Below are 27,713 nucleotides of genomic sequence, written 5' to 3' on the forward strand. Positions count from 1 at the left end.
AAAATGAATCTGTGTTGCTTCCTGAGTGGACACTATGATTTCACAGAAGTGTGATTGACTTGGAGTTACATTGTGTTGTTCAAGTGTTCACTTAATTTTTTTGAGCAGTATACATACATACTATCCAGTAAATAAGTATTTGATTATTTGAATATTGTATATTGACTGTAATGTGTAAAAGTAAAACTTTTTGTGAGGAATTTCCCAAGTTTAGGTTGAAACAAAAAATGTTATTTGTGGGTGCCCCACGGAAGACCTCTCCTCGTGGGGTATCAATGATGCTAAGAAAGGTGAAGAATCAGCCCAGAACTACACGGGAGGACCTGGTCATTGACCTGAAGACAGCTGGGACAACCGTTTCCAAGGCTACTATCAGTAATACACTGAGACGTAATGGTTTAAAATCATGCATCGCACAGAAGGTACGCCTGCTTAAGTCAGCCCATGTCAAGGCCCGTCTGAAGTTTGCCAGGGACCATCTAGATCAGTGGTTCTTAACCTTGTTGGAGGTGCTGAACCCCACCTGTTTTACATGCGCATTCACCGAACCCTTCTTTATTGGATGGAGGATCGTTTCGTTGATGGGTACAAAGAACAGGCAGAGTAGCCTTTTGATCGAATCTGGCTCCCTTCACCTTGAATTCAGCAAGCGCTATGCTCTTGTAGTTCCCATCTCCATGCAGCTGAAGGAAGCCTTCCCTTAGTTTTGCCAGTGCTGGACTAGAATTGCTCATCTTTTCATTCCAAATCATGCAGTTAGGACATCAATTCCAATCACGTTCCGTCATACATGTGAATCTGTATTGTACGTGTTCTTCCGACCGCTTTCTTTTTTTGCCCGACATAATTAGTATGAAGGGATTAAAATATTAAGAAAGAAATCACATGACGTACCATCACGACAGTCACAAGTAACTACAACTGAGCACGCCAAAATCCCTGCAGCACGGATAGGCCAAGCAATGTAGCGTGATCACCTGCTGCCAGTGATGTCATCACCAATGTGTGTCTTGACCTCCGCCGAACCCCTGAGACTGACCCACCGGACCCTTGGGGTTCGATCGAACCCAGGTTAAGAACCACTGATCTAGATGATCCAGAGGAGTCATGGGAGAAAGTTTTGTGGTAATGCACCAAACTGCGGGGTTGTTTTTCAGCACAGTGGCCAGGATGACTTCATTGTAATTAAGGAGAGGATGGACAGGGTCATGTATCATGGGATATTGGGCAAAAACATCCTTCCCTCAGTCCCGAAGCATTGAAGATGGGTCGTTGTTGGGTCCTCCAACATGACAATGACCCGAAGCACACGGCCAGGAAAACCAAAGAGTGGCTCCGTAAGAAGCATATCAAGGTTCTGGAGTGGCCCGGCCATTCTCCGGAACTTAATCCAATAGAAAATCTTTGGAGGGAGCTGAAACCTTGTGTTGCTCAGCGACAGCTCCGAAACCTGAGAGATCTAGAGATCTGTATGGAGGAGTGAGCCAAAATCCCTGTTGCAGTGTGTGCAAACCTGGTGAAGACCTACAGGAACTGGTTGACCTCTGTACCAAATATTAAAATTGTTTGACTAAAGGGATCAAATACTAATTTGACCCTGTAATTTACTAATAAAATGTTAAAAAAATCATGCAATGTGATTTTCGAATTATTATTTTTTTAGATTCTGTCTCTCCAAGTGAAAATGCACCAACAATGAACATTTTAGACCCCTCCATGATTTCTAAGTGGGAGAACTTGCAAAATCACAGGGGGATCAAATACTTATTGACCTGACTGTACATATAAATATATTCAACAAAAAAAATAAGGCAGAGAAAAACAACAAAACAAAATATACATGACTATAGAATACGGCAATTTAAAACACACCCACAAATAACATTTTTTGTTTCAACCTAAACTTGTGAAATTCCTCACAAAAAGTTTTGCTTCTACACATTACAATCAATATACAATATTCAAATGCCTTTACAGTTTTAATGCTTTACCCCAGAAGCAATAGGTGAAACTGCATTTGTAGAACAATGTCTAGTAAATGTGATAACAGGATTTGGGTACACATGCATGTCATCCATTTCTGCAGTTGTCAGGAAGTATGATTTTCTTTTCTCATCATGGACAAGTGAATGATGTTACAGTAGAAGAGAAGCAGTTTTGAAGCAGGAATAGTATGAAAATTTATCCCATGAGAACATTTTATTATTACATCCACAACACTTTAATGCACCATACAACTGACTGTATTTCATAGAAGAGCTTATTTAAAAATTAAACACACATTGCACATGGTCTTCAATATACATTACTATTAAGAAAAAGCAAAAATTTAAAGTTAACATCTCTATGGGGGTTCAGACCCTGGAAATGACATGTACACTCTTTGTGTTTAAGCAGCAGTGAGAAATGCAGGGGGAATTTCTGACATCCCTGAGATCCCACTGTAAATTATTGGAAAGTTTTAAAATGGTAACCAAATAAACCTGGTCACTCTTGAGGGATAGGGGGTTGCAGCGCCCTCCAGTACTTCATTTTATTGAATATTCCTGCTCACTGATGTGTTTTGAACTTTGATTCTTTCTATTTCAAAAAAGAGACAGTTGTTTTATTCTAATTTTTCTGCAGTTTAACATTTAATGGCCTGCCATTTAAGTTTATTAATTAGTCATTGATTTTAAGGTTATGATTTTAATGGGTGTGCCTGTGCCCTTTGACATGCTCGTACTTAGGAAGGATCCTTGTTCCTACAGATATCTAATGGTTAGTTGTTTTTTGATGTGATTTTATTTTTGGTACTAAACGGCTGGTCTGTTCACAGGGGCGTCTTCGGCTCACGTTATCAGGAATTGAGTGTTTGGTCAAAAGATTAGCAATTGCAAACTATAAAACCTTTGTTTAACTCGTCGAGGAAAGTAAGGTGTGTAAGAGGCTAAAGTGTAATGACCTATTTAGCATTGAACAAGATGAGTGGACATGTCCAGCTCTATTGTTAGCGGACTTACTCATCTTCCTCTCTTTTCTTTTAACAGACTGGACAGTGACGAGACAAATTTAATGCTCTGATTCGCATCCAGTCTATGTGCTAAATGGATGGCAAATGACAGGGTCAGTGGATCTTGGTTCAAGGATAAAAACAACACAGCAATAAATCAAGTGAATTTAAAAAGAATCTCTCAACAGTTAGAATTACATCAACAGAGGCCGGTGATTGAATGTAAGCTCAGTGTTTCTTCATTGAGTCAAGGATGCGCAGGATGTGCAAGAAGAGGTTGACAATGTCCAAGTAGAGGTTGATGGAGGCCAGGATGTGCTCCTCAGGGGAGAGCTGCTTCATCAGCAGGTGGGTGTCAAAAATAATGAAGCCACAGAAGACCAGGGCTCCAACGCCAGCCAGGACCAGCTCCATGACATCACTTTGGAAAAAGAACTATGAGAGAGAGCAGAGTCAGCAGGGTCTGGGACAGAGCTTCTCACAGGTCCACACAGGTCAGATCTGTTTTATATCAATACCTGTGTTTATACATCTATCCAACCATATGCCGATCTGTTTTTTGGTGAACATTAAAGAAAAGAGTACCATTTTCTTTTGTACAATTAAAATTATTGGATTTTGAGACTTACTTTAAAACAAAAAAATCTTTTACGCTAACAGATTTTGTTCAGCTGAGGTGTTTTCCACTGTTATCGTTATATAAGAACAATTCTGTCCTTGATGATCTTTTCGGAGTTTTCCTACTATTTGTAGTTCATTTTGATATATTGATTCATTTTCTATATCGATTCCCCCGCATTCAGGGCCACGGAGGTGCTGGAGCAAATCCTAGCTGTCATTGGGCAGGACACAGGGGGCTTTCTGGACTGGCCTCATATAAAGACAGACAAGCATTCACCACTTGTTCAAACATCTGGTTAATTAGGTCTCCCAGTGAACGTTCAGCATGTTTTTTGGATTGTGAAAGGAAACCGGAAAAACTAAGGCCCCTGTTGGAGTCAAACTAGGGATTCCAGGATTTTGCTGTGAGGTAGAAGCACTAACCACTACGCTACTTCCCTTATTTTGGTATAGTTATTTTATAAAATAAGGGCTCTCTTTTTGTTTCTCATGTCATTATAAAGTGATTCCTGATTATGACCACCAGGGGATGCAGTGAACTTAAACTTCAAGGTGAACCATTGGTAGTTCTGACAGCTCCTTTTTTGCCTTCAATTTACTTTATTCATTATGTCGCCATGGGAACCAGCAGTGGCTCGAAGGACAATGTTTTTGGGTTATTCTTAAATTCTACAAGTCCTGCAAGTGCGAGGTTTTTGTGAAATGCCCCAAGAGATTCTTAAAATTTGCTGTAAAATTTCACTTGTCCTAAGGGAACTACTGGAAAAGTCTTTATGGTCATTCAACAAGTCTAAAAGGTTCTTCCACTTTGAATTTTACACACAAATGACTTAAATAAAATTAGATTGCTGGCCCTCTGAACACTGAAAGCCAAACTCAAGATGCCATCAAAATGTTGTTAAAAACAAGTTCCGAGATTCCTTAAGTGTCCCCACTGATTGAACAAATAAGAAGAGTCGACAACTGAATGATAGAAAGAAAAACAACGTGTATATCTGGTTTTCTTGCACTGTGTTCTTTCACTTTCAATATCACACCATGCCTGTTTCAGTTACAGATTAATCATTCATCTGTGCATTTCTTCCGTTCTTCTGTTTTTTTTTGCTAGGTACTTTCCGCAGTTATTTCTAGCAACATATCTAACGCGAAACAAAAGAAACCGCCAAGACACAGATCATAACAGAAACTGTGTGCTTGGCAGTTTTAGGCCTCCTTCAATTTAGTGGGATTCAGAGCAGAACCGTCAAACTTACACTAACGAAGCTTGCGATGATGAGAATCCAAAGGCAGGAGAAAAGTCTGTGGATGAAAAAAAAAAAAAAGACTAGATCAAGCATTAGAAAACCCAAAGAACCCCCAGGCAGCAGTAGTGATTCACTCACCCTGCACCCATTTTACTGAAGTCCCTTTTGGACTGGAAGGTGAAGGCTGTCAGGCCAGCAAATACGGCGCAGGTCAGGAACAAGGCTTGCAGCACAGTGGTGTATTCATAGAATGTCACTAAGGAGGACAGCTCAGTCAAGTCATTGTGTTCACGGGTTCGAGAGAAACACTTGCTGCTGACAGTTCATTTCAATGAATTACATCAGCTGTACAATATTTTAAAAGTAATGCTTCAATGTTTCTGTTTAGGATTTATTTGCTACATTTGAAAATGACACTAAAAAATTTAGCTAATTCTTCGACGGTTTCAAATTCAGAGCAGCAAAGATGGATCATGAAGCTGTGGTTGGGCCGTGGGCTGAGTAAAGTTTGACAAGTCTAGACAGCAGGTTGCTGTTATGTTACAGCTGAGTCTTTTAGCAAATGTTCACAAAAACTATCAGGGGCATAAGAAGATAAACTGCAGCATGAGGTCTGGTCCAGTGATAATTCTAGAATCAATTAATAATCAGCAGTATTTTCATTTCACATTGACTCTCTTATCCTTGTTTATCCCAGCCCGCACTCATCCTGCCTTCCTCTTATTCTTCTTATTCTTCTTCTTCTCCTTTCGGCTTTCCCTTTAGGGGTCGCCACAGCAAATCAGCCTCTCCATCTAACCTTATTCTCTGTGTCCTCCTCTCTCACACCAACTACCTTCATATCCTCTATCACTACGTCCTGAAATCTTCTCTTAGGCTTTCCTTGAGACCTCCTGCCTGGCAGCTCCAATTCCAGCATCCGTCTTCCAATATATTCACTATCCCTCCTCTGGACATAACCGAATCATATCAGTCTGGCTCCTCTGACCTTCTTTGCAAAACATCTAACGTGTGCTGTTCCTCTGATAGACGTATTCCTGATTCTATCCATCCTGGTCACTCCCAAAGAGAACCTTAGCATCTTCATCTATGCGACCTCTAGCTCTGTCCCCTGTCTTTTCGTTATTGTAACTGTTTCTAGGCCATTCAACATCGCTGGTCTCAGCACTGTCTTGTACACCTTTCCTTTCATTCTGGCTGATAGTCTTATGTCGCATAATATCCCTGACACTTTTCTCCACCCATTCCAACCAGCTTGACCGCATCTCTTCACCTCTTTTCTACACTCTCCGCTGATCTGGACTGTTGACCCCAAGCACCTGAAATCCTCCTACATCTTGATCTCCACTCCCTGTACCCTCTCCGTTCCACCTAGGTTCCTCTTATTCACACACATATACTCTGTCTCGCTGCAACTAACTTTCATTCCTCTGCTTTCCAGCGCATACCTCCACCTCTAGATTTTTCTCAACCTGTTCTCTGCTCTCACTACCGATCACAATGTCATCTGCAAACATCATGATCCATGGAGATTCCTGTCAAACCTGACCTGTCAGCCTGTCCATCACCATGGCAAACAAGAAGGCACTCAGACATGATCCCTGGTGGAGTCCCACCTCCACCTTGAACTTCTCTGTTACCCCGAGAGCACACTGCACCACTGCCTCACAACTACCATACATGTCCTGCACAGGTCTAACATACTTCTCTGCCACCCCAGATTTCCTCATACAACAGCGGAGTCCCTCTCTTGGCACCCTGCCATATGCTTTTTCTAGGTCTACAAAAACACACTGCAGCTCCCCCTGGCCTTCTCTGTACTTCTCTATAAGCATTCTAAAAGCAAATACTGCATCTGTAGTACTCTTTCTTGGCATGAAGCCATACTGCTGTTCACAAATGCTGATTTCTACTCTCAGTCTAGTTTTCTCTACTCTTTCCATTACTTAATTGTATGGCTCATCAACTTATCCCTCTATAGATGCTGCAATTCTGCACATCCCCCTTATTCTTAAAAATGGGCAACATCACACTTCTTCATTCTTCATGCATCTTCTCGCTCTCTATGGCCCTGATGAATAATCTAGTCAGAAATTCCACCACTGCATCTCCTAGACACTTCCACACCTCCACAGGTATATCATCAGGACCAACTGCCTTTCCATTCTTCATCCTCTTCAATGCCCTCCTCACTTTACTTTTACTAATCTCTGCTACTTTGTGGTCTACAATAGTCACCTCTACTACGCTTGCCTCTCTTTCATTTTCCACATTCATCAGCTCTTCAAAGTACTCTTTCCATCACTCCTCTAGCATCTGTCAGTCAATACATTTCCCTGTCTTTACTTAATCACCCGGACCTGTGGTTCATCCTCTCCATCTTTGTTTCTCTGTTTCACCAACCTGTATAAATAATTCTCTCCCTAAGTTGTACCATGATAGTACAACTTAAAGCCAGCTCCTAAGCTTCTACCCTTACTACTTTTCCACCTGGTCTCCTGGACACACAGTATATCCACCTTTCTTCTCTGCATCATGTCAACCAACTCTACCTTTTCCTGTCATAGTCCCAATATTCAGAGTCCCTACTCTCAGTCCCAGACTCTTGCCTTTCCTCTTCTTTCTCTGCTTCCGAACACGCCTTCATCCTCTCCTTCTTTGTCCTACAGTAGCCCAGTTTCCATTGGTTCCCTGTAGGTCATCGGTACCAATGGTGGTCGTTGTTAACCCGGGCCTCGACCGATCCAGTATGATCTGGTTATTAAGTTTAACTAGCATGTTTGGTTTTGGCAAAAGTTTTACGCCGGATGCCCTTCCTGATGCAACCCTTATGCAGGCTTGGGACTGGGTCAGGGAGACACCAGCCCGTGCCGCCCTGAGACTGCATTTGGCACACATCCTGCCTTTTTTTGTTTATTTATTTTACTCATTGCTATTCATTTTTTTCACTCTATTTATATTGTTGTTTAGTTCTGGTTGTATATTTATCAGCCACACTGTTCCTTGATGTTTCCCAATGTTATCCCTGATGTTGTTGCTGTTGTTCTTCTTCTTGTTCTTGTTGTTATCTGCTGTCTATTTATCTGCTGTCTTTTTATTCGTAGAAAAAAAAAATCCTCGCTATCTACTGTCTTCTGCCTTTATATTTATGTATATCTTTTTTATTTCATATTTACTTTTCTTTTCTTTGACATTATAACTGTTCCATCGCTATAACAAAGGTATTTCCCCGATGGGGATCAATAAAGTTTATCTTACCTTATTATGCTTTATTTTGCAAAAGGTGATCAAACAGAAAGACCCCTGAAAGTAGAAACTTAAGAAAAAAACCTGTACCTAACCCTACTGACTATAGCTCATACTGTCTATAGAAATGCTTCAAAGTCATTACTTACAAGCTGTGGCCACAGAAACAGCCTCCAACAGAGTCTGAAAAAAAACAGACAATTAAAAACAGGTACACACAGACCAGACATACACCAAAAAGACTCAACCGCAGGATCGGACTATCAAGTTGAGCTACTACAAGCACTTTCAAAGTGAATAAGTTTAGCCAGAATTAAAGCTACCTAAGCCTCCTGGGGAGGTAGGGGGATCCCATTATTGTGAACTCCCACACAATAAATATAACTAATCAATATCTGTCTTTCTGTTAAGCAGCTGACATTAGATAAAGTTCTGTACATAACTGGACCCAGTTTCATTGCGCTGGATGAGTGGGTATGCCTGTGACCTCAGAGTCACCCCAGGGTTTCAGCATAATCAAATGGCTTCATGGTAAGTGATGCTCTAGGAGCAATCTATTCATTGATCTGGGGTCTCTGGGGTGAAATATCAATTAAATATGAAGGGAATCCTCTGAGAGAGCTCTTGGACACTCCCGGAGATGAGATTCCTATGGGTGCAAGTGTCATTTCTGGAAGCAGAACTGGGCGATGCAAGGAAAACAATATAGCAGGAGAAGGTCCTTTCTCCATTGAAGTACAATATATTTTAAACTATCTCTTATCTTGGAACATCACATGATAGAAGCAGACTAAGAAGGAGAATATCACATTCATCCCCAGTGGTGAAATGACTGGCAAATCAAGCAGACTTACAAACACGAGCAGCAGGTAGAGGTTGAGGGGGTGCTGGTGTCGGTATACAGCAAGTGCCAAGAGCAGGACCAGTGAGCCCAGAGCAGAGCCCAGTACCACAGCAGGACTGAGGAGAACCAAAGCAGTCACATGTCAGATAATTTAGCATCTGCTTATAACTAGGGAATAAAAAGTAATTTAAAAACCCTAGTGATTTGACCAAGGATAATCTCTGTTAAATCATAGAGGTCAAAAGTCAAAACATAATTGTGTGCTACTTTTTACTTTAATTTTTTTGTCATCTGGATTTATTTTATGTTCTTTTCAAAGTGTTTGTTGATCATTTTACAAAACTTTAGTAATCCATATTTTTTAAAAGGAGAGTTATTGGAAAATAATTAACTTGGCAATAATCAAATGTGGATATTCAAAGAACCTTTATTGAAATATCTATTTAAAAATAAAAAAGAAGCCGTTATTATGGCAAAAACAGCATCTACTCCTTATGAAAAATTATACATCAGCGATAACAATGGGCGAAATCAAGGAACAGTGATTTCTAGCAACTTCTTGTTATCACTACTTGGGAAACCTCTGTACCTCTGATAAATTTGTGAATAGAATTCAATAACTGAATAATAATGATAATAATAAAAAGGATAATTTCAAAAATGTTAAAGGATATGACGAGAGCAGCTTCTGTAACCTTTACAAAAACACCTTAGACAAGATTACTTTTCAAAATGGGAGCTCTTAAAGATTAGCCAAGGAAATCATCAGCTTTGAGTGATGACCAGTCAAGTTTACTGAAGATGATAATATATGTCCTTACCTGTCATGCACGAACTGCTTGATGGGCTGAGAAAACATGAAGAGGGCTGATGTAGCCGTGGTCAGGATGATCTGCAGGCTCAGGAGGGAGTACACCTTGCGAAGGAAGTCTACGGGAAACATTGCAGTGTAGTGCTCAAATGAGTTGACAACTTTTAGTGGCTTCAACTTTCATGCCTACATGAGGCATCAACCTAAAAAATACATACTTGCTCTTATAGTTCTCTTTTTTCTGCTATTGTTTGATGGGCTGTAATATTGTTTTAGGTATTTTTTTAATACCTTTTAGGTATTTTTTTTCTGCTTTCGTTATTGATTGCTTTTGGAGATTCCTTGCTAACGTTGGTCCATCACTTACATGTATACTAATAAATTAAAAAATACATATATTTCAGGTATCTGCTGCATAAGGGGTTGAGAGTAAAATAACCATGAATAAGAACAAATGATTATACGAAAAAGTCTTCATCTGAAACGAAGTGAAATTTCGTGCCTCAACCCTTGTTCCAACACTGACTTTAGCCGATTTAGAAAAACAACACATCTTTGACTAAACAATCATTCAAAATCAATAATTAACTATATCGATATAATATCTAACGACGTTGATATGCAGGCTTTAAAAAAGCCCAAGTAATGACTGGAGTTTGGAGTTGGCTATTATCAAGATTGTGGTGGACTGTGCAGATATGAGCGTTAGCCAAGTTAGCTGCACGGCTAGCGTCATACTAGCAAGTACTATTACTGTCAAAATTCATATATTTACTTACCCATACGGATCTGGACACTCGCTGTAGCCACGTTGGTGCCATAGTTGAAGTCGTCTTCAATTGAAGACCGTGGATATTTTTCGCTGCTCATGTTGTCACCGTGGTGTTCTTTCTGCACACTGCTACGGAAGCATAGACACACACCTACAGTCAGCTGTCTGGACTGACCGAGGCTTCACATAGGCGGGCTCAATTTACATGCGTTTTTTTACGCGCTTTAAATCTTTATTTATAATACTGGCATACAATTAACAAAAATAAAAATGTAAAATAAAGGATGTGGTATCAATGTGTGATTTGATCATTTTGATACACAAATGCTTGATGAAAGACTGGAAAAAATAACAAAAATAAAGTACTACCACTAGTAATAATGATAATGACGACAATTGCAGTTAAAACAACATTTTATGTATGTTTAATACCCAAAATGGTATTAAACATACAATTAGTTTTAGGTTGGCTATATCAAAGGTAAATGTGCATGTTTGACAGAAGGAGAGAGATAGAGATAGAATTCTGACTCCTAATGATTTTTTTTAATTTTGATTGAACACAAATAGCATAAACAAATATACATAGGTACAAATAAACATGCCAAGGTAGAATCGAATGTCAATGAAACAATCGGGGATGAGGAAGCAAAGGACATAAGGACATTCGTTCTATATGTAATCAGAAGTTAACATTGTTAAAGGTTTGTGAGAAATGTTTAATGCTAGACGAAAAAGAAAGTAAAAGAAAATAAATAAATAAATAGATAGATAGACAAATTAAAAACAAAGCCTGAAAGGGGAATATAACATGTATGTAACTTGATGGTTCACAAGGAATCTCAGACATCAGATTGTATATTTTTTGGTTTTTGGCCTAATGAATTTTACTGGTCTATCTAGTATTTCCTTTGCTTCCTCTCAAGCCATATGTAGCTATCTTTTCACTTTGTGAATCTTCATTATTATTGGACTTGTGGGGCTGATGTTGTCTGTGTTTGTACGAATTGGCATGTGACAGCACGGTTTAACTATGTTTAACTATGTGTGACAATTTCTCCATTTCGCTCTCTATTAATCTTGTAGGTGCCCTTTAAGCCTTTCTTGTCAACTATTATTGCAGCCTTTTATTCTTCATTATTAGCATAATTATCAACTTCTATTAGCCATTAATCAACATTTAATAGCGTGACTAGCTAGTTTATTTCCAATTCCAGTAGCCGGTGTGTGTGTGTGTGTGTGTGTGTGTGTGTGTGTGTGTGTGTGTGTGTGTGTGTGTGTGTCTGTGTGTGTGTTTGTGTGTATGCGTGTGTGTGTGTGAGAGCGAGAGAGAGAGAGAGAGAGAGAGAGAGAGAGAGGGAGAGAGAGAGAGGTTGTTTTGGAAACAATTGAGAGGCGGAAAGGGATAGCAAAACACGTTAGGTAAGTTTCAGCATTGAGACATCAAAAAAAACAAAATCACAGACCACATGACTTTTTGTAAGTGAAGGAAACTTGATATAAATAGATAAATAAGGGACATCAGCTTTAAGTTGCCCAGAAGGCTCACTCTTATGTTTAGATTCAAACATTTAAAATCTACTTTTATCAGCAAGAAAATATCAAATCAAATTATTTAAATGATAGATTGAAAAGGATTGATAACTGTTGGTTTTTACAATCTGGATTACAACCACTCCCAGTTCTCTGTTTGCTTCCTTTTGTGTGTCTACCGCCATATTCCCCTCGTCAGTCCTCTTCTATCCTGTTCTGTCACTCATCCAGTCAGCTTCCTGTACCTTGCTGTGATCTGTCCCTTGCTGTTTAGTTAGTTAAATTTGTATGAAGGTTAAATCTTGAATTTCAATTGTTGTTCAAGTCCCCTTAGCGGAATGTTTCCTGTTCTGTTACTCAGTGTAGACTTTGATACCTTAGTTGTTGTTATGTTTGGGTTTTGATCCCACATTTCTACACACAGCATAAAAAAAGTTATAAAAGACCAACATAGCAAGATAGGAAGATGTGGTTTTTTCCCCAAAATGGTATTAAACATACAATACATTTTTTAATATATATTATATATTTTTCTTCTTTTTTTTCAACTGCTCACTTCAATAGTTGCCACAGCAAATCAAAATAGTACTTAAAACATGATTTTGATAATTGCAACAACTAGCAAGGAATGAAGCAAAAGTAATAAGAATGCTGTTAAGTATCTCAGTCTTGATGAATTATTTAAAAAAATCATATTCTTTCAATCATTTTCCCTCATATGAAATATTGCTGTTTAAAGATAGATTGTTTATTCTCTGTATCTGTGTTTTGTTTATTATTTTTTATAAATTTGGATGGTACTGCATAAGGAAGTCTGGAGTGACAGAGAAGTATGTTAGACTGGTACAGGACATGTATGCTAGCTGTGAGTCAGTGGTGAGGTGTGAATGTAGGTGTGAAAGAGAAGTTAAAGGTTGAGAGGGGACAACATCGGGGGTCAGCTCTGAGACCATTTTTGTTTACAGCGGACATCGGTTGGCTGATTGATGAGGTTAGACAGAAACCTCCATAGACAGGGATGTTTGCAGATGACATTGTGATCTGCAGTGAGAGCAGGGAACAGGTAGAGGACAATCTCAAGAGCTGGAGGTATGTTCTGGAAAGGAGAGGAATGGAGGTTAGACACCGCAAGACAGAATGCATGTATACATGAAAGGAGTGCAGTGGAACCGTGTAGCAACAGGGACTGGACATAAAGAAGGTGATGGATTTTAAGTACTGAAGGTCAACAGTGCAGAGCAATTCAGAGTTTATAAAAGTGGTAAACAAACGGGTTCAAGCAGTTCTGAAACGGCTGGAGAAAAGCTTGGGAAAATTAGTTCATCAGAGGGACAGAACATGTTAGATGTTTTGGAGATAAGGGCAGAAAGGCCATAACAAGACACCAACGTAGGCTTACGGTCGTCTCGAAAACTGCGATGGAAACACGTTGTCCTACGACGTGCTTTGTTCCTGTGGGGCGTCAGTACGAGCCTGCCTTCATGCGAAGGTGCTCCTGGCCTGTATATTTCTGGCCTGCCTAGTAACACTCTGATAGAATTAATGATTGGCGGAAAATAGCAAGGTGGGCGGCCCTCGTCCGTTTTAACCGGGCTGCTCCTCCTCGTCAGACAGTCTCTTCTTTGGTCTTCGACTGAAGTGCAACTAAACGTTCCCAAGATGGCTTGGACGGTGAAGTTCGGCGTTTTTTTGACTGCTGTTGTCTTCCTCGTTGTTGACGCCAAGTACAGTAAGTAGTTAAATGCTTTCATGAAATGCTTTCATATATATTTTGAAATGGCGTACAATTTGAAATACGCTCTTTTAACAATATGTTAGTGTGTTACTTCTGGGCTGAACAAGGAGTCGTTTAAACTACTCGAGTCAGTAGGATATTCGTCTATTTAAGTTGATTTATAAAGAAAAGCTGGGTTTTCGTCTTTTGGTTTGCCGTCGTTCAACTGACTCTTACTTTCGATTTCTCCTTGCTGCGTCACGCACATATTGAAAGACAGTTTCTACAGTTTCGAGTTCTATTCTATTTCCAAAGCATTCGGACATAGGAAATTACATGGACGGGAATATAACAATTGAATTATAGAATTCAGGAAACAGTGGCCCTGGTTTGCGCGATAGTGTGTGTGTGTGTGTGTGCGTGTGTGTGTGTGTGCGCGCGCGCGCGCACATGTTCCAGTGTAAAAACTTCACTGTCCACCTGTAGGCCCAGCCAAGGTGGTGGTGTACAGCCAGGTTCCTGGGCAGTTTGGGTCAGAAAACGTCCTGATCTGCTATGTCAGCGAGTTCCATCCTCCTGACATCACCATCGACCTGATGAAGGGCGATGAGGTGCTCAAAGGGGCCAACCAGACCGACCTCTCCTTCAGTCAGGACTGGCGCTTCCACCTGCGCAAGGCTGTGGCCTTCACCCCCAAGTCAGGAGAAAGTTACAAATGCAGGGTGACACACATTGGTAAATCAACTAACTACGTCTGGGGTAAGTCCTGCCTGTTTTTCCTTTTCTATTATTCCTTTTTTTCCAAAAATAACTTAAAATGAACGAATAAATGAATAACTGAAATAGACAGTTCAGTTCCCTTTTTCCAAAGAAATCATTTGAAAATGTATAATCAAATGTGTTCAAAAAGGTCTTCAAGGTTTAAGAGAGTTAATGTTGCCTGTTTCCTCCTGTGCCCTGTGTGTATTTGTACAGAATCTAAATACCAAGATAAAATGAAAACTTAATTCGGAAGGCAATCAGCGCATAAGCATTCCATAAAAATAATTTAGAAAATAACTACAGATGTGCGTGAAATCTTCCTCCAAATATAAAAGTGAAACCCAAATATTTGTTTTATTACTTTGGGCGGTTCCCCTAAGTGGTTGCCACAGTGAATCTACTTCCATATAACCTTATTGTCTGCACCCTCTTCTCACACACCAGCTAACTTTATGTTGTCTTTCCTATCATACAGAAATATTTTCTTTGGTTTTCCTCTGAAGATTTAAGTGAAAGTGAAACTAAAGTATTTGCCATCATGCTGGATGTATGACTTCGTTTTGATGTAAATTCTATGAGATGTTTTTTTATAGTAAAGAGAATATCTCCCCAAGTTGTTTTTTTATGGCAGGAGAATCAATTAAAAATTATAATTTTGTACCTCTTTACTAATAGAAGTTTTATATGAAGCAACAATTCCTGTTTTTTTTCTTTCCTGTTCGTTAGAGAGATATGTGAATTAGTCATTTAAAGCCAAAAAAACAGAAAAGCATTCTTTTAAAAGCCATATATGGAATAAAAAGTGTGATCAAAGCTGATAAGTCACTTCACCTGTTTTTTTTTTTTTACAGAGACTAACATGTAAAGACTCCGAGATGGGCAGCCCTCGTGACTACCACCAAATTTCCTCAACCCAAATTGAAGTATCTCATGGCATAGATACAGCTTGATCCCTTCATCATCTATCAACCAAGACTTTTCTCCTCTTATCATTTCATACTCATCAAACCACTCTGTCTTAATAGAATATTCACAATCTCTTTTCTACATTTTAAAAAGGGACATTTGGGCTTTTGCAGTGAACAAGTTGGCTGTCTTTGTATGATCTTTTATGTTTATGGCCCTTTTCACAGCATGTATTTCACATTCTCATTAGTGACTTTAAAAAATGTGGGTTGCAAAATTGAAAAAGAAACAAGAGAGGAAAAAATGAAGGATGATCTATCCGATACTCAAGTCTGAGTAACTAAGACATTTAATACAGCACTTCATGCATGCCTTAAACAAAAAAAAAAAATGTTCACAAATATTCCAAAGTGTGTGTCATGAATATTTCCATAGTATTCGTATTGTGCTGTGCTGAACAATTATGTGGACTTGACATTTCTTTTTAGTCAAGGCTAAGATGTTCCTAGAGTTAAAGATACTGGTACATTTTGAATACGGATAAGGGTATCCAGCAGCATGCCTTTACAGATCATTAAATAATGTTGAATAACAAAATCAATATAGGTTTAACAAACAGTTATACTGGTGTAATATTATTTTACTATTAAAGAAAAGCACGAAAGCTTTTGAATTTGTCCAATTTATGCAATTTTCAAAAAATGTATTCTTACTTTACAAGTGTGGCCAAGATTAATAAAAATACATGGGGAACTGTTGGTAAGATTTTTTCTTGTTTGCTTGTATTAGTGGCAATATGCATCAGCTACTGATCAAAACACATTCGACCACATGTGTGCAAAATGTCCTCAACAATCATCAAGAACATAATCATAACCTATCAACTCACCTATTTGTTTACTGTGAAAAGGGCCTTTTTGAATATACTTTTGCTATTTAACAAATAAGATCTTTTGAACTGAACGATGCAATACATTCTTAATGCAGACAATACCAATTTGGACTATGCTCTCTGAAATGTAATTAATAGTATAATCTTAATTTCTCTGTCGTAAATGCCAAGTTAAATTTGCTTGATGTTTTGCTTTTAAAAATTTAAAAGTTAAAGAAAAAGTATCCTCTAACGGGAAATAAATCAGTAAGGAGACACTCTTCTTCATCATAGTCTCATGTTTGTATTCTTATTAAAATGTTCATGTTGGTTAACACATTAACTTAAATGGTTGCCTATTGTCATCCGGATAGTTTCGCTTGACCTCTGTTTGACTCCTTACCTGTGTTATATTGTTTTATGATACTGTCAGATGAGCGCTCCTAACCGCCTGCCAAACAGTGACAGAATTAAGACAATCGCCACATCAGCACAATATTTGTTACTCATCCATTCATTATATACACCATTTATCCTGCAATCAGGATCGTGGTGGCCAGTCCCAGTAATGCGAGAGGCAAGGTACACCCTTGGGAGGACATGGCAACATACAGAGAAATACAACCATTCACTCACTCAAGCATACGTCTAGGTGATTTAGGGTCTCCAATGAACCTAAATGCATGATTTTGGGCTGTGGGAGGAAAACAGAACCTGGAGGAAAAAATGGGAACGGAAGAATGTGCAAACTCCACCAAGAATGCCTCCCCATCAGAAGTGAACCAGGAACCCTCTACCCTCTTGCTGGGAGGAAAAAAGCAACAACTGCCATGCCAAACTATTTGGTATTTTCTACATATACTTGAAGAGATGGAAACTGTTGTCCTATTAACAGTTGGTATTGTGAGGTCTATGTGAAAACCAGTAAGAAATGATCTTATATCAGAAAAAAATATTGAAGGAACTAAATGACCAATGTTTCAATTTGTTGTTCATTATGTTGCATGTTAAACATCATCTTTAAGCCAAGGAGGAAAAATACCTCCACATGCAAAGTTGAGAAGGGGCTTATCGCTGTATTTTCAAATGATTCTTATACAAGTCAAGCAAGTAATACAGTCAAAAAAAAACTGTTTTATTGATAATTAGGAAAGTCTTGTACAGTCATGGCTTTATGATGGTTTTTCAGCATTGTATCATATTTATAAAGTCACAAACTTTAGTTAGTCTTAATTAAGAAAAACTTATCATGTTTTTTTTATTATTCCTCACGTTAATATTAGACCATAATAGGCGTGGATAGTGGGGTTTTTTGTCGTTTGTACATCAAATAATACCTGGTGCAGAGGCCAATTCCAGTCAGCAATGTAGAACACATCATAAAGTTACCAATGGAGTTTTCTGCAGTACATTGTACGGAAGTAGTTTATAAAGTCAAATGATAACATACAAAGCAAATGGTTACATAGGAAGTACTGTTAGTTTGTCCATATCTCAGCAAGCAGACTTTAGAGGGGTTAACTGTGAGCATCTAGGGGAGGGGTAAGGTGTAACTCTCCACAAACACAGAGTTTTGGTTTCCTGTTAGATGTCAAGAAGTTATGTCTTGGTTATATCTAGTTTCCCAGAGGGACGTAAAGGAGCACTTTGTCTAGGTTTCTTGTGAGACGTGGAAAAGTAATGTCTGCGCCAGTCACAACACAGCAGCACAAAATGAGTACAGGAGTACGGAGGGTTGTTTTCTGGTTGAGCCACCTGGTTGGGGCTGACAATACAATGTCTGCCGCACAAGTTACAACACAGCATGGCAATCTCCCAGGATCCCTTCTCACTTCACCCGTAAAAAGAGATGTTCAATGTTCTAACAGGAAATTACTTGTGTATTTGCATTGGTTCTGGGGCCTGTAGAACCAGACCAGTGGCTGTAGTCTGAAGTCCATGGAGACATCTAGGGGTTACCCACTAATAAAAAGGCTAAGAATCATTGCTATAGTTTGTTTTGTAGGAGTTTTCCACCACTTGCTTCTTACCTTGTAATGCTGAATTACTTGAGGAAGAAAGAGCTTTTTATTTTTACATATGGTAATACACAGAGCACAACATCAGCGAAATTTGACCACTGCATTTAACCCATAATGGATGAACCATGAGCAGAAGGCAGCTACTAAACAGCGCCTGGGGTTCAGTGTTTTGCTTAAAAACAACGCTACGACATGCTAGGAGGAGCCGGAAATTGAACCAGCAAAGTTCAGTACTAAGCACAACCGGTCCAACCGGCGCCACGCCGCCCAAAAATTACTGTATATTGTAACGCCTCAATAAAGACGTCGACTACGAGGCTTTCAACCCAGATTTCGTCTCTTTATCCCCAACAACTTCTCTAGATACAACCGTGCTAGACTCCGCACTCCTTCAAGACGTTTCATCTCTTATCCTCCACAGTTCACCACAGCCGCCCCCCTTTATAAATCTTGAGTTGACCTCGGATCACCTCAAATTAAATATAATTCGCCCACTATCGATTGAGATCTTTTTTTTAACAACCGAAATGGAAAGCAGAAAGAAATCCAAAATCTTTCAGAGAAACAAAGTCGAAAGTTTGAAAATCTTTTATTATCGAATTGGAGAACGCAAAATCGAAAAGTTGTTGTACCTCAGAAATTTTGTTGAAAAATAAAAATAAATGACTGCGCAAATAATCAAGTAAAGCTTTACAAAAACCGAGTCAACTTCCGCGTTGCGGCGGCACCTCATGTTTCCATTTGCAGAAGTCGTTTTTTCTCGGGGATCGACCAATCAGCGCTGAGTTCCATTTTACTTTCGATATCAGAATCAGTTTTTTCCTGAAAACACAGCAATCATGGGGACTTTCGTCTACATGTTCCCCCTTTTTCTCGCCTGTCTCCCGGTTGTTTCTGTGGCCACAAAACGTGAGTATGCTACTTAATTTTAAACTGTAGTCAATAACACAACGACATCGGTAGTTAACTGGAAATTTTTCGACGTCCGTATACATACACAAGCTTGTAAAATTCTACGACTATATTATGGCGTTTTAGTTAGGGAAAAACTCGAGTGAAGGTAAAACGCCTGTTTAATGTTTAATGGGTTCAAACCTCCAATATTAACACTAATCACATTCCCGCCACACACAAACTTTTGACCCCTGTCAAACTCTCTTACCAGTTAGATGTAGTAGAGAAGTACAAGTCTTACTTGTGTATGTTCTAGAAAATGTAAGTATCTTCAATGTTTGTATGTGTTTATGTGCGTATGTGAAGAATCACCCATGGTCCAGGTTTACAGTAAACGCCCGGGAGAACTGGGGAAACCAAACGTCCTCATCTGCCATGTTACCAACTTCTACCCTCCAACCATTGAAGTTGATTTGCTGAAGAACGAAAAGGAGATACCAAATGCCAACCAGACCGCTGTGGCCTTCGATGGTAGCTGGAAGTACCACACGACCAAGCACGTGGCCTTCACTCCGGAGGGATGGGACACATACAGCTGCAGGGTGATCCACGAAGGGCGGATTAAGGTCTTCCATTGGGGTGGGTGTCTTTATGTTGAATGACAACACCATCATTTTTCATACCAGTGTACAACACTATTATAATCATGGGGTTACACTTCAAACTCATGGAGGAATTATTGATGGTACATTCATTCCAAACTGAGAAGGACCCTTTTAAGACAGCGGTCTCCAAACCATTTATTCTGAGAGCTACTTTTACCAAATTGAAATGGCACAGACCCAAAACAAGTTCAATAACCTTGACTGCATGAACGTATATAAGATGTTGGTGTCCACAACTCACATTTTGTATCTAAAACATCACAAGCAATATTTGTATCACGAAAGTTGACAGACTCAATACAGTGAATTGAAAACCACTTGCACCTGTTCATGTGCAATTCTAGCTGTTTTGCCACAACCTTAGCCAATGGAACATCATGTCTATCTATTGAAAAAATAGTTGATATGTGAAAAACAGGTTCAGAGTGGTTAGTGCTTCGGCCTCACGGCGCTAAGGACCCTGGTTCGATTCCGACAGGGGACCTTTCTGTGTGGCGTTTGCATATTCTCCCCATGTCTTCATGGATTTCCTTTGGGTTCTGCTGTCTCATTCCATCTTCCCAAAAACATGCATGCATGTTAATTGTGAAAATTGGGAGAATCACCCAGATGTGTGAATAAGAGAGTGAATGGTTGTCTGTCTGCTGATGTGGCCCTGGGTTTGATTGGCGACCGGTCCAGAGTGTACCTCGCCTGTCGCCCAATGGCAGCTGGGATAGGCTCCAGCATCCTGCATGACCAGGAGTAGGATAAGTGGTGGACGATGGATGAATGGATGTGAACAGGAAACAAATTAATGTAGAGACCACATTCTGATCTCTTTTATTTTTCTTTATTTTTTGCTTTTTTGGGATAATTTTTTTGCAGATATTTTTAGAAGATTTCTGGCTTAATTTTTCGGGGACTTGCATTTACTTTTGTGTAAAGACAACTTTTGTTGAGTGAAGACAAGCGATCAGCTGATAACCTTCAAAAAATGATCAAAATAGTAGTGATGTTATAAATATTACCAGCTCGTGTACAGGTCTGCCTGACCCTGTCCTGTCCAGTCCGATTCCAAGCGGCTTCATCCAGCTGAGCCAATCACAGCCAGTTCTCGAATTGGGCATGTGACTAATACGAGGCAATCCCCTTCATTTTTGTAAAACACAATAGCTGTCACCATCACAGAGGAATGAAAGAGTTAGACTCTTCATTTACTTTAAAGGGTGAAGAAAACAAACAGAGGTCTTGTAGTACAAAAAAACACCTGTGTAATGAACTTCTAAAATATGGCTGCAGCATAGTGTCTTTTAGGATTTTTTTGTAGATGTCAGGAACAATAGACATTCCTGTGCTATGATTGGTAGCACGTCATGCCAATTGTGTCAACAGTGGTATTTGCTCTTTCTTTATTAATGTCTTGAAATCTCAGATGAGCCGTGGAGGACCAAAACTATTCACCTCTGAGATTTAGTGTCTTGATGCTTGACTGATTCCATGTTCCAGGCTGTTTGGATGAAAAATGTTAAAATCAAATTGCTTTTCGTCTACCTGAAGCTGATATGTTATAACTATCCCAGGAAAACAAGCTGTTGTACATTTAATGAAGTTAATTATTTTTCTTTGTAGAGCCTGATATGTAACTTCTTCACTGATTCGCTTCAGGTATGTACTTACTCACTTTTACCGGTCCAGTCACATAGCTTTGACACGTTATCAGCACTGAATATTTATTACATGGGAATCACACTATTTACTGGAATGCAACGACAATTTAGACACATATGAAAAGAAGTTCCAATTCATGTTGTCTTTGTGTTGTACTATAAATGAAAAATTCATTAAAAATTCCATTCTGTCTGCAACTCATTACTAAAAAATAGACAGTGCCATCAAGGTTAACATAATGGAAAAGTCAAGAGTAGCTTCCATAGAGGGTGGAGAACTTTCGACATTTAGGATTCATCAAATCACATAAAAAACACATGTCAGAATTACTGTTGGCAGGGACAGACTATTTTATAATCCTAGCTTTGCCATACGAACATTGTTTTTCAATTCAGTTTGCTTTTATTCTGTCTGCTGACCCCTTGTTTAAATCAATTTTCTCAATCAACACAGAAGAAGAGGAAACAGCAGCTAATTGTCTTCCAGAAGAATTCCAGAATGTCCTTCCTGCCTGTGGGACTTAGGTTTCTTTATGAATGTTGATTTCTCAGGGTCCAGATTCCCGGCCTTCAAAGATCAAGTTGCAAAATCTTGCGACATCTACTGGTGACTTTGCAGAATCAGAATCAGCAAAAATACTTTCATATGTCTCGGTGAAACATGATCATGTCCTCTATTGTAAGTCGCTTTGGATAAAAGCGTCTGCCAAATGCAATGTAATGTAAACAAAAAATGATCTTTTTTTTTTTTCAATTATACTTTATTACCAATTTTCAGAGTGGACTTGGTCAATGAATCCCAGGGGTTTGGTGAACATCTTAATATTTAGAGATATTTAGAGGATTCCGTGGCAATGTATCCATGGTGACCATTGTGGAAACATTTTGACTTTTCACTGGAAGTGTCCAACAATGACCAAGGTATTAAAAACATCTGATTGTAACATGAAAAATGAGACAAACTGTCAGATAATTTCTGTAAAAAATGTAATAATTTTTGCTGGATTATCTCAAGCTGAGGACACTTTAACATATCAAATATGCGTGTGACAGTCTGTATTTAAATAAAAAAACATCAACCTGTTGTCATTCTGGCTGTATTGTCTGGCTACCATTCGAATAGATTTGCTCAATACAGATCCGAGGGGACATTCACAGGCCTTTCACATGAATTTTTTAACTCCTCTAGCTCTAATCCACTGAATATTCAAATGGATTAGAAATATAATATATATACATATGTATTTATATATATACTGCTCAAAAAAATAAAGGGAACACTTGAACAACACAATGTAACTCCAAGGCAATCACACTTCTGTGAAATCATAGTGTCCACTCAGGAAGCAACACAGATTCATTTTGACTTGTTTTAAGGACATTACATCAAAGTTGGATCAGCCTGGGGTTTTTACACTTTCATTTTGAGTGTGATTCTTATCCAGCCCTCCATGGGTTGATACAATTGATTTCCATTGATCATTTTTGTGTGATTTTGTTGTCAGCACATTCAACTGTGTAAAGAGCAAAGTATTTCATAAGAATATTTCATTCATTTAGATCTAGGATGTGTTTTTTAAGTGTTCTCTTTATTTTTTTGAGCAGTGTATATTACTCCTTATTCCACAGTCAGTGCTGCAGTGGCGCTGGTGCATTTGGTGCTGTCATGGGTCAAGAGGTGGGCTGAACATTGACTGATCAACTGTCAATCACTGGGCCACGTATAGAGACTAACGGTCGATCATTAACTCTCTGGGCAATTTTGAGTATTAATATTAACTTGAAACATGTTTTTGGACTGAGGGCGGAAACAGCAGAGAACCCATGCAGGCCCTTGAAATCATTTAAAATCACAGGTAGAATTTAACTAGGACCCTTTCTTCACAAGGGAAGCACTATCCGCTGTGCCACCATGCCGCCTAAAACTATTTACAAATAACAGTTCAAAGAAATTAATATAGAATGCAGAAATCATTCTGAAACCAACAAGATAATAGAGGTTGTAATATCTGAAATGATGTACTTTCAAGAGTCTGAAATTATAACCTGTGAGGTTATTTTGAAAGGCTGTATCTGAAGACCTTCCACAAGAATGAAACAATTAGGAAGTAGAACTAAATTAAGCATTTTATCATTTTACATTTGATTCACGGTTCCTTGGGCTCAGTGACCATTGCCTAGATGTAGTGACTAGGACCGCATACTAAAAGGAATATCACCCAGACATTAGCTCAGTGTGAAAACTGGGCATTCATGACTTAATAAAATAGTGATTGAGCAATATTTCACCAGTAAATATGGCAGGACACCACCTTTTTTAAGGTTTTATTTATTTATTTTCTGACTTACCTTTAATACAAACCTGACCAATATGTTGAGTTCATTTTTTCAGTGTTTAATTATTTTATATTTTACTCATTTTCCCAATTTTTTGTTTTCTTATCATTATATGTACCTCTGGCGATGTTTTGCTTCTTGGATATGTTTTCGTGGTGGTAGTAGTCAGCACTTCTGCCTCAAAGCGCAAAGGACCCTGGTTCGATTCCCACTGGGAACCCTTTTATTTGGGGTTTGCGTGTTTTCCCTGTGTCTGCATGAGTTTCCACTGCATTTAAAAACATTGATAGGGTTTACTGGAAAAATTGCCCACATGTGTGAATGAGGCCCAGTCGACTGGTGACTGGTCCACGTCTCCCAATGACAGCTGGGATAGGCCCCAGCATCCCTACAACCCCGATTGTAGGTTATGTGACAGAAAATGGCTGGATGATATACTTTTGTCTTTTTTACACTGCAACTTGTAATTATGTAAGTGTTATTTTTCCAATGAATTCATTGTTTATAACGATGTGTAATTAATTGGAATAGAATTATCGGAGCTACTTGCGGATTTTCCTGAGCTGAATGACACAGATTGGCTTTGTGATTTCGCCTTTACTGTGTACGTACTGACACACATGAATGAACTGGATGCTACAAGGGAAAAAACGTTTTGTGCATGAAATGCAAGCAAACGTCAGAGCCTTCAAAACCAAGCCAGTTTTATTTTCAAAGCAAATGTCAGACAATGTTCAGACGAGTCTGATATGTACTGTTAACAAATGAGTTTTTTTTTTTTTTTTTATAGGTATCATATCTTGTGCTGATCCGGCCTGTCTGTCAAATTGTAAAAGTCAATGTGGCCCCTGAGCCAAAAACTTTGCCCACCACTGTTCTAGTCCATACAGCATCGCTGGTCTCACCACTGTCATGACTCATGGGATCCCCGGGCAAGCAGCACAGCAATCACGGCAGTTATCCCCCGCACCTGGTGAACACGCCTCACCAGGAAACAATCCCACTAATTAGGCAAGAGTATAAAAGGTGGACCCAAAGTTGCAGACATTGTCTGATCTTGTTGCTATGAGAAGTCTGTGCAGGCTTCTCCCTGATGTGTGTATGACATCCTGGTCTAACAACTTATCAAACCATCTGCGAATCTATGAACCTGTGTCTGTCCTCCTGGGAGCCAACTGTAACAGAAGATCAGACCTGGTATGGAGCCCACAAGCTCTTCCACGCCTCATCAGGTCATCCAGGCTGCCCTGATGGTTAGCCTGGCCACCTACTCCGGCTCCCCAGAAAGTTGTAAGGGCTTTCTGTTACGATGTTTGAGATGCAGCCCACTCTGTTCCCCACGGAGAAGTCCAAGATCGCCTACATCATCTCCCTCCAGTGGGCTGAGGCTATCTGGAATTCCCCGGGCACGGTGCAGAACTTCGTGGACCATTTCAAAGAGGTCTTCAGCCTTCCCGATGGGGATTCCTCACTTCAGGCCCGACTTTTCAACCGCCGCCAGGGGAAAGGGTCCATCGTGGAGTATGCCCTACAGTTCTGGACGCTAGCAGCTGCCAGTGGATGGAATGAGCCAGCCCCTCTGGCAAAGTTTCGACAAGGCCTGAACACCTCCTTGCGCCTCCACCTGGCGGCGTACGATGACGGCATGGGGTTGGAGAGGTTCAGCTAGCCATCCAGGTATCTCATCGGAGAGAAGCCTGTTTCTCTGTCCTGGGAAGGTCTGCCACAGGGCTGTCCCAGAACCAGCCGGAGCAAGCAGAAGCCATGGAGGTGGATGCCCTCCAATTATCGACCACCGAGAGACACAGATGCATAGACAACTGCCTCTACTGTGGAGATAAGGATCACCAGATATCACACAAAGCTGGGATAGTCAATGGTGTTAAATAGACGTTAGGCGAAAGCACAGCGCCCATCTGGGGTTTACGAGCACACAGTCAGGTAGAATTTTCTCCGGTTCTTCCGGGGTGTTTTCTGGGGAGTGAATTCGTGACAGAGCGTATGCTCGCCCATTGAGCGTGCCAGGGCGATATCGGACGTTGAACTGAAATCGGGTGAAAAAGAGGGCCCATCTAGCTTGGCGGGGGTTTAACCGCTTGGCGCAGGTACTGCAAGTTCTTGTGGTCTGTTAGCACTGTGAAAGGGTATTTCGCACCCTCAAGCCAGTGGCGCCACTCTTTCAATGCCAGCTTGATGGCCAGGAGCTCTCTATTGCCAATATCATAATTGCTCTCTGCTGAACTCATCCTTTTTGAAAAGAAGGCACAGGGCTGGAGTCAGGCCGGCTTTCCATGGGGTTGGGACAGGACGGCTTCCACCCCTGTGGTCGAAGCATCAACCTCCACTGTGAAGGGAAGATCTGGGTCCGGGTGGTGCAGTCGTGAAGGCCTTCTTGAGCTCCAGGAAGGCTCGCGTCAGGGATGGGGTCCGGTCGTGGCAGTGGTCTGAGAGCCACAATCCCCCAGTGCCAGGCAGAGCGTGCCGCTGCCCTTTATGGGATCTTGATTAGTGGCATCTGGTGCCGATTACAAATTGGGATCAGGTGTGAAACCCTGACAGTACCCCCCCCCCCCCCCCCCCCCCCCATGGGCGCCTCCTGGCACCCCACGGAGCCGGCCTGGGTGGGTGACAGTGAGCTTGTCTGGTTACCATCCCCAGACCAATGGACAAACAGAACGCAAAATCCAAGAGGTAGGCCGCGACCTCCGAATGTACTGCCAGCGACACCCTGCAAATTGGAGTCAATTCCTTCCCTGGGCAGAATATGCTCAAAATTCCCTCCAGCAGTCAACCACTGGGTTGACACCATGCTTGGCCACCAACCACCCATGTTTCCCTGGACAGGAGAATCCTCAGAAGTCCCAGCAGTCAATCAATGGTTCAGGGAGAGGGTGTGGGCCAGAGCCCACTGGCATTTGCAAGGGACTCTACGCCGCTGCCGCCGCTGTGCGGATGCCCACCGAGCCCAGGCCCCTGCCTATTTCGTGGGGCAGAAAGTGTGGCTCTCGACACGGGACCTTCGCATGAAACACCCCTGCAAAAAACTCAGGCCAAAATATATCGGTCCCTTCAGGATCTCCCACCAGATCAATCCGGTTACTTTTCGTCTACAGCTCCCGCCTGAATATAAAATTCACCCTGTATTTCATGTATCTGTGTTAAAACCGTGCTATTCCTCTGACTCTTCAGCCGCTGCAGACCCTGGGGTTGCTGTGCCACCACCTCCCCTCCTGGACGAGGGGCCCATCTACGCAGTCCCTCAGATACTCCAATCTCGATGCCGCCGGCACATTGTGGTGGGCTCAGTCTGGAGCTGCAAGAACACCTGTACCTGACCGGTATGTCATGAACTGGGTTGGTCACAGTGTCCAGGATGACCTTCACCTTGTGAAGCATTCTCTGATCTGACACCACTGTTAGAGGGTCCAGCTTCACTCCCACAAAGTCACTGGCTATGGGGATCGACCTTTTCAGTCTAATGGGATCCGCTATCCTCAGCCTTGTGCCCCAACACACCACAACATAGAGGGTATCACTGGTTAACAGAGGCCTCATGCCCTGCTTTTAACCTTTCCACCCTGCCAAGACTCCGTGCACGAAAACTCTCTCTCTCTCAAACACACACACACACACACACACACACACACACACAGTTTTGACCCTTAAGGACCACAAAGTCCATCTCCGGGATCCGCCTCTCACTTTTCCATGACGCAAACCCGCCAAAACTCCATGCACCTAAACATACACAGCTGAGAGTGTATCTTCAGTCGGGAAAGGTCAGTTAACGCCCCTGAAAAGATGTCACAGCTCGGGGGAGTTTCCGTTTTT

At 40.6% G+C, this 27,713-nt stretch overlaps 3 protein-coding genes across 5 annotated transcripts; 2 read left to right on the forward strand and 1 right to left on the reverse strand.

The window, feature by feature from the left end:
• Positions 1 to 2,169: 2,169 nt before the first annotated feature.
• On the reverse strand, positions 2,170 to 13,529 carry tmbim4 (transmembrane BAX inhibitor motif containing 4). Of its 2 annotated transcripts, XM_086146783.1 has the most exons (8): positions 13,463 to 13,529; positions 10,538 to 10,659; positions 9,769 to 9,877; positions 8,958 to 9,063; positions 8,253 to 8,286; positions 4,996 to 5,113; positions 4,867 to 4,912; positions 2,170 to 3,427 (listed from the first exon to the last, which is right to left on the reverse strand). In XM_086146783.1, exons 2-8 carry the CDS (start codon positions 10,626 to 10,628, stop codon positions 3,221 to 3,223), a joined length of 711 nt encoding a protein of 236 aa, XP_086002909.1. In that variant the 5' UTR covers positions 10,629 to 10,659; positions 13,463 to 13,529; the 3' UTR covers positions 2,170 to 3,220. The 2 variants fall into 2 exon arrangements, with proteins under 2 accessions (XP_086002909.1, XP_086002908.1); XM_086146782.1 differs by lacking the exon at positions 13,463 to 13,529 and having other exon boundaries at positions 10,538 to 10,707.
• A 144-nt stretch (positions 13,530 to 13,673) lies between these two features.
• Positions 13,674 to 16,604, forward strand: LOC147234061 (beta-2-microglobulin-like). Its single transcript, XM_086146784.1, has 3 exons — positions 13,674 to 13,792; positions 14,264 to 14,536; positions 15,391 to 16,604. The coding sequence occupies exons 1-3, from the start codon at positions 13,723 to 13,725 to the stop codon at positions 15,402 to 15,404; spliced, it is 357 nt and encodes a 118-aa protein (XP_086002910.1). The 5' UTR covers positions 13,674 to 13,722; the 3' UTR covers positions 15,405 to 16,604.
• Positions 16,605 to 19,085: 2,481 nt separating this feature from the next.
• LOC147234062 (beta-2-microglobulin-like) lies at positions 19,086 to 22,630 on the forward strand. 2 transcript variants are annotated; one of them, XM_086146785.1, is made up of 4 exons: positions 19,086 to 19,246; positions 19,598 to 19,870; positions 21,508 to 21,543; positions 22,000 to 22,630. In XM_086146785.1, exons 1-3 carry the CDS (start codon positions 19,177 to 19,179, stop codon positions 21,519 to 21,521), a joined length of 357 nt encoding a protein of 118 aa, XP_086002911.1. In that variant the 5' UTR covers positions 19,086 to 19,176; the 3' UTR covers positions 21,522 to 21,543; positions 22,000 to 22,630. The 2 variants fall into 2 exon arrangements, with proteins under 2 accessions (XP_086002911.1, XP_086002912.1); XM_086146786.1 differs by having other exon boundaries at positions 22,003 to 22,150.
• The last annotated feature ends 5,083 nt before the right edge of the window (positions 22,631 to 27,713 follow it).

This window comes from Fistularia commersonii, chromosome 5 (genome assembly GCF_037954325.1).
Source record: "Fistularia commersonii isolate RoL2024-O1a breed Wild chromosome 5, RoL_Fcom_v1.0, whole genome shotgun sequence".
Classification (NCBI taxonomy): domain Eukaryota; kingdom Metazoa; phylum Chordata; class Actinopteri; order Syngnathiformes; family Fistulariidae; genus Fistularia; species Fistularia commersonii.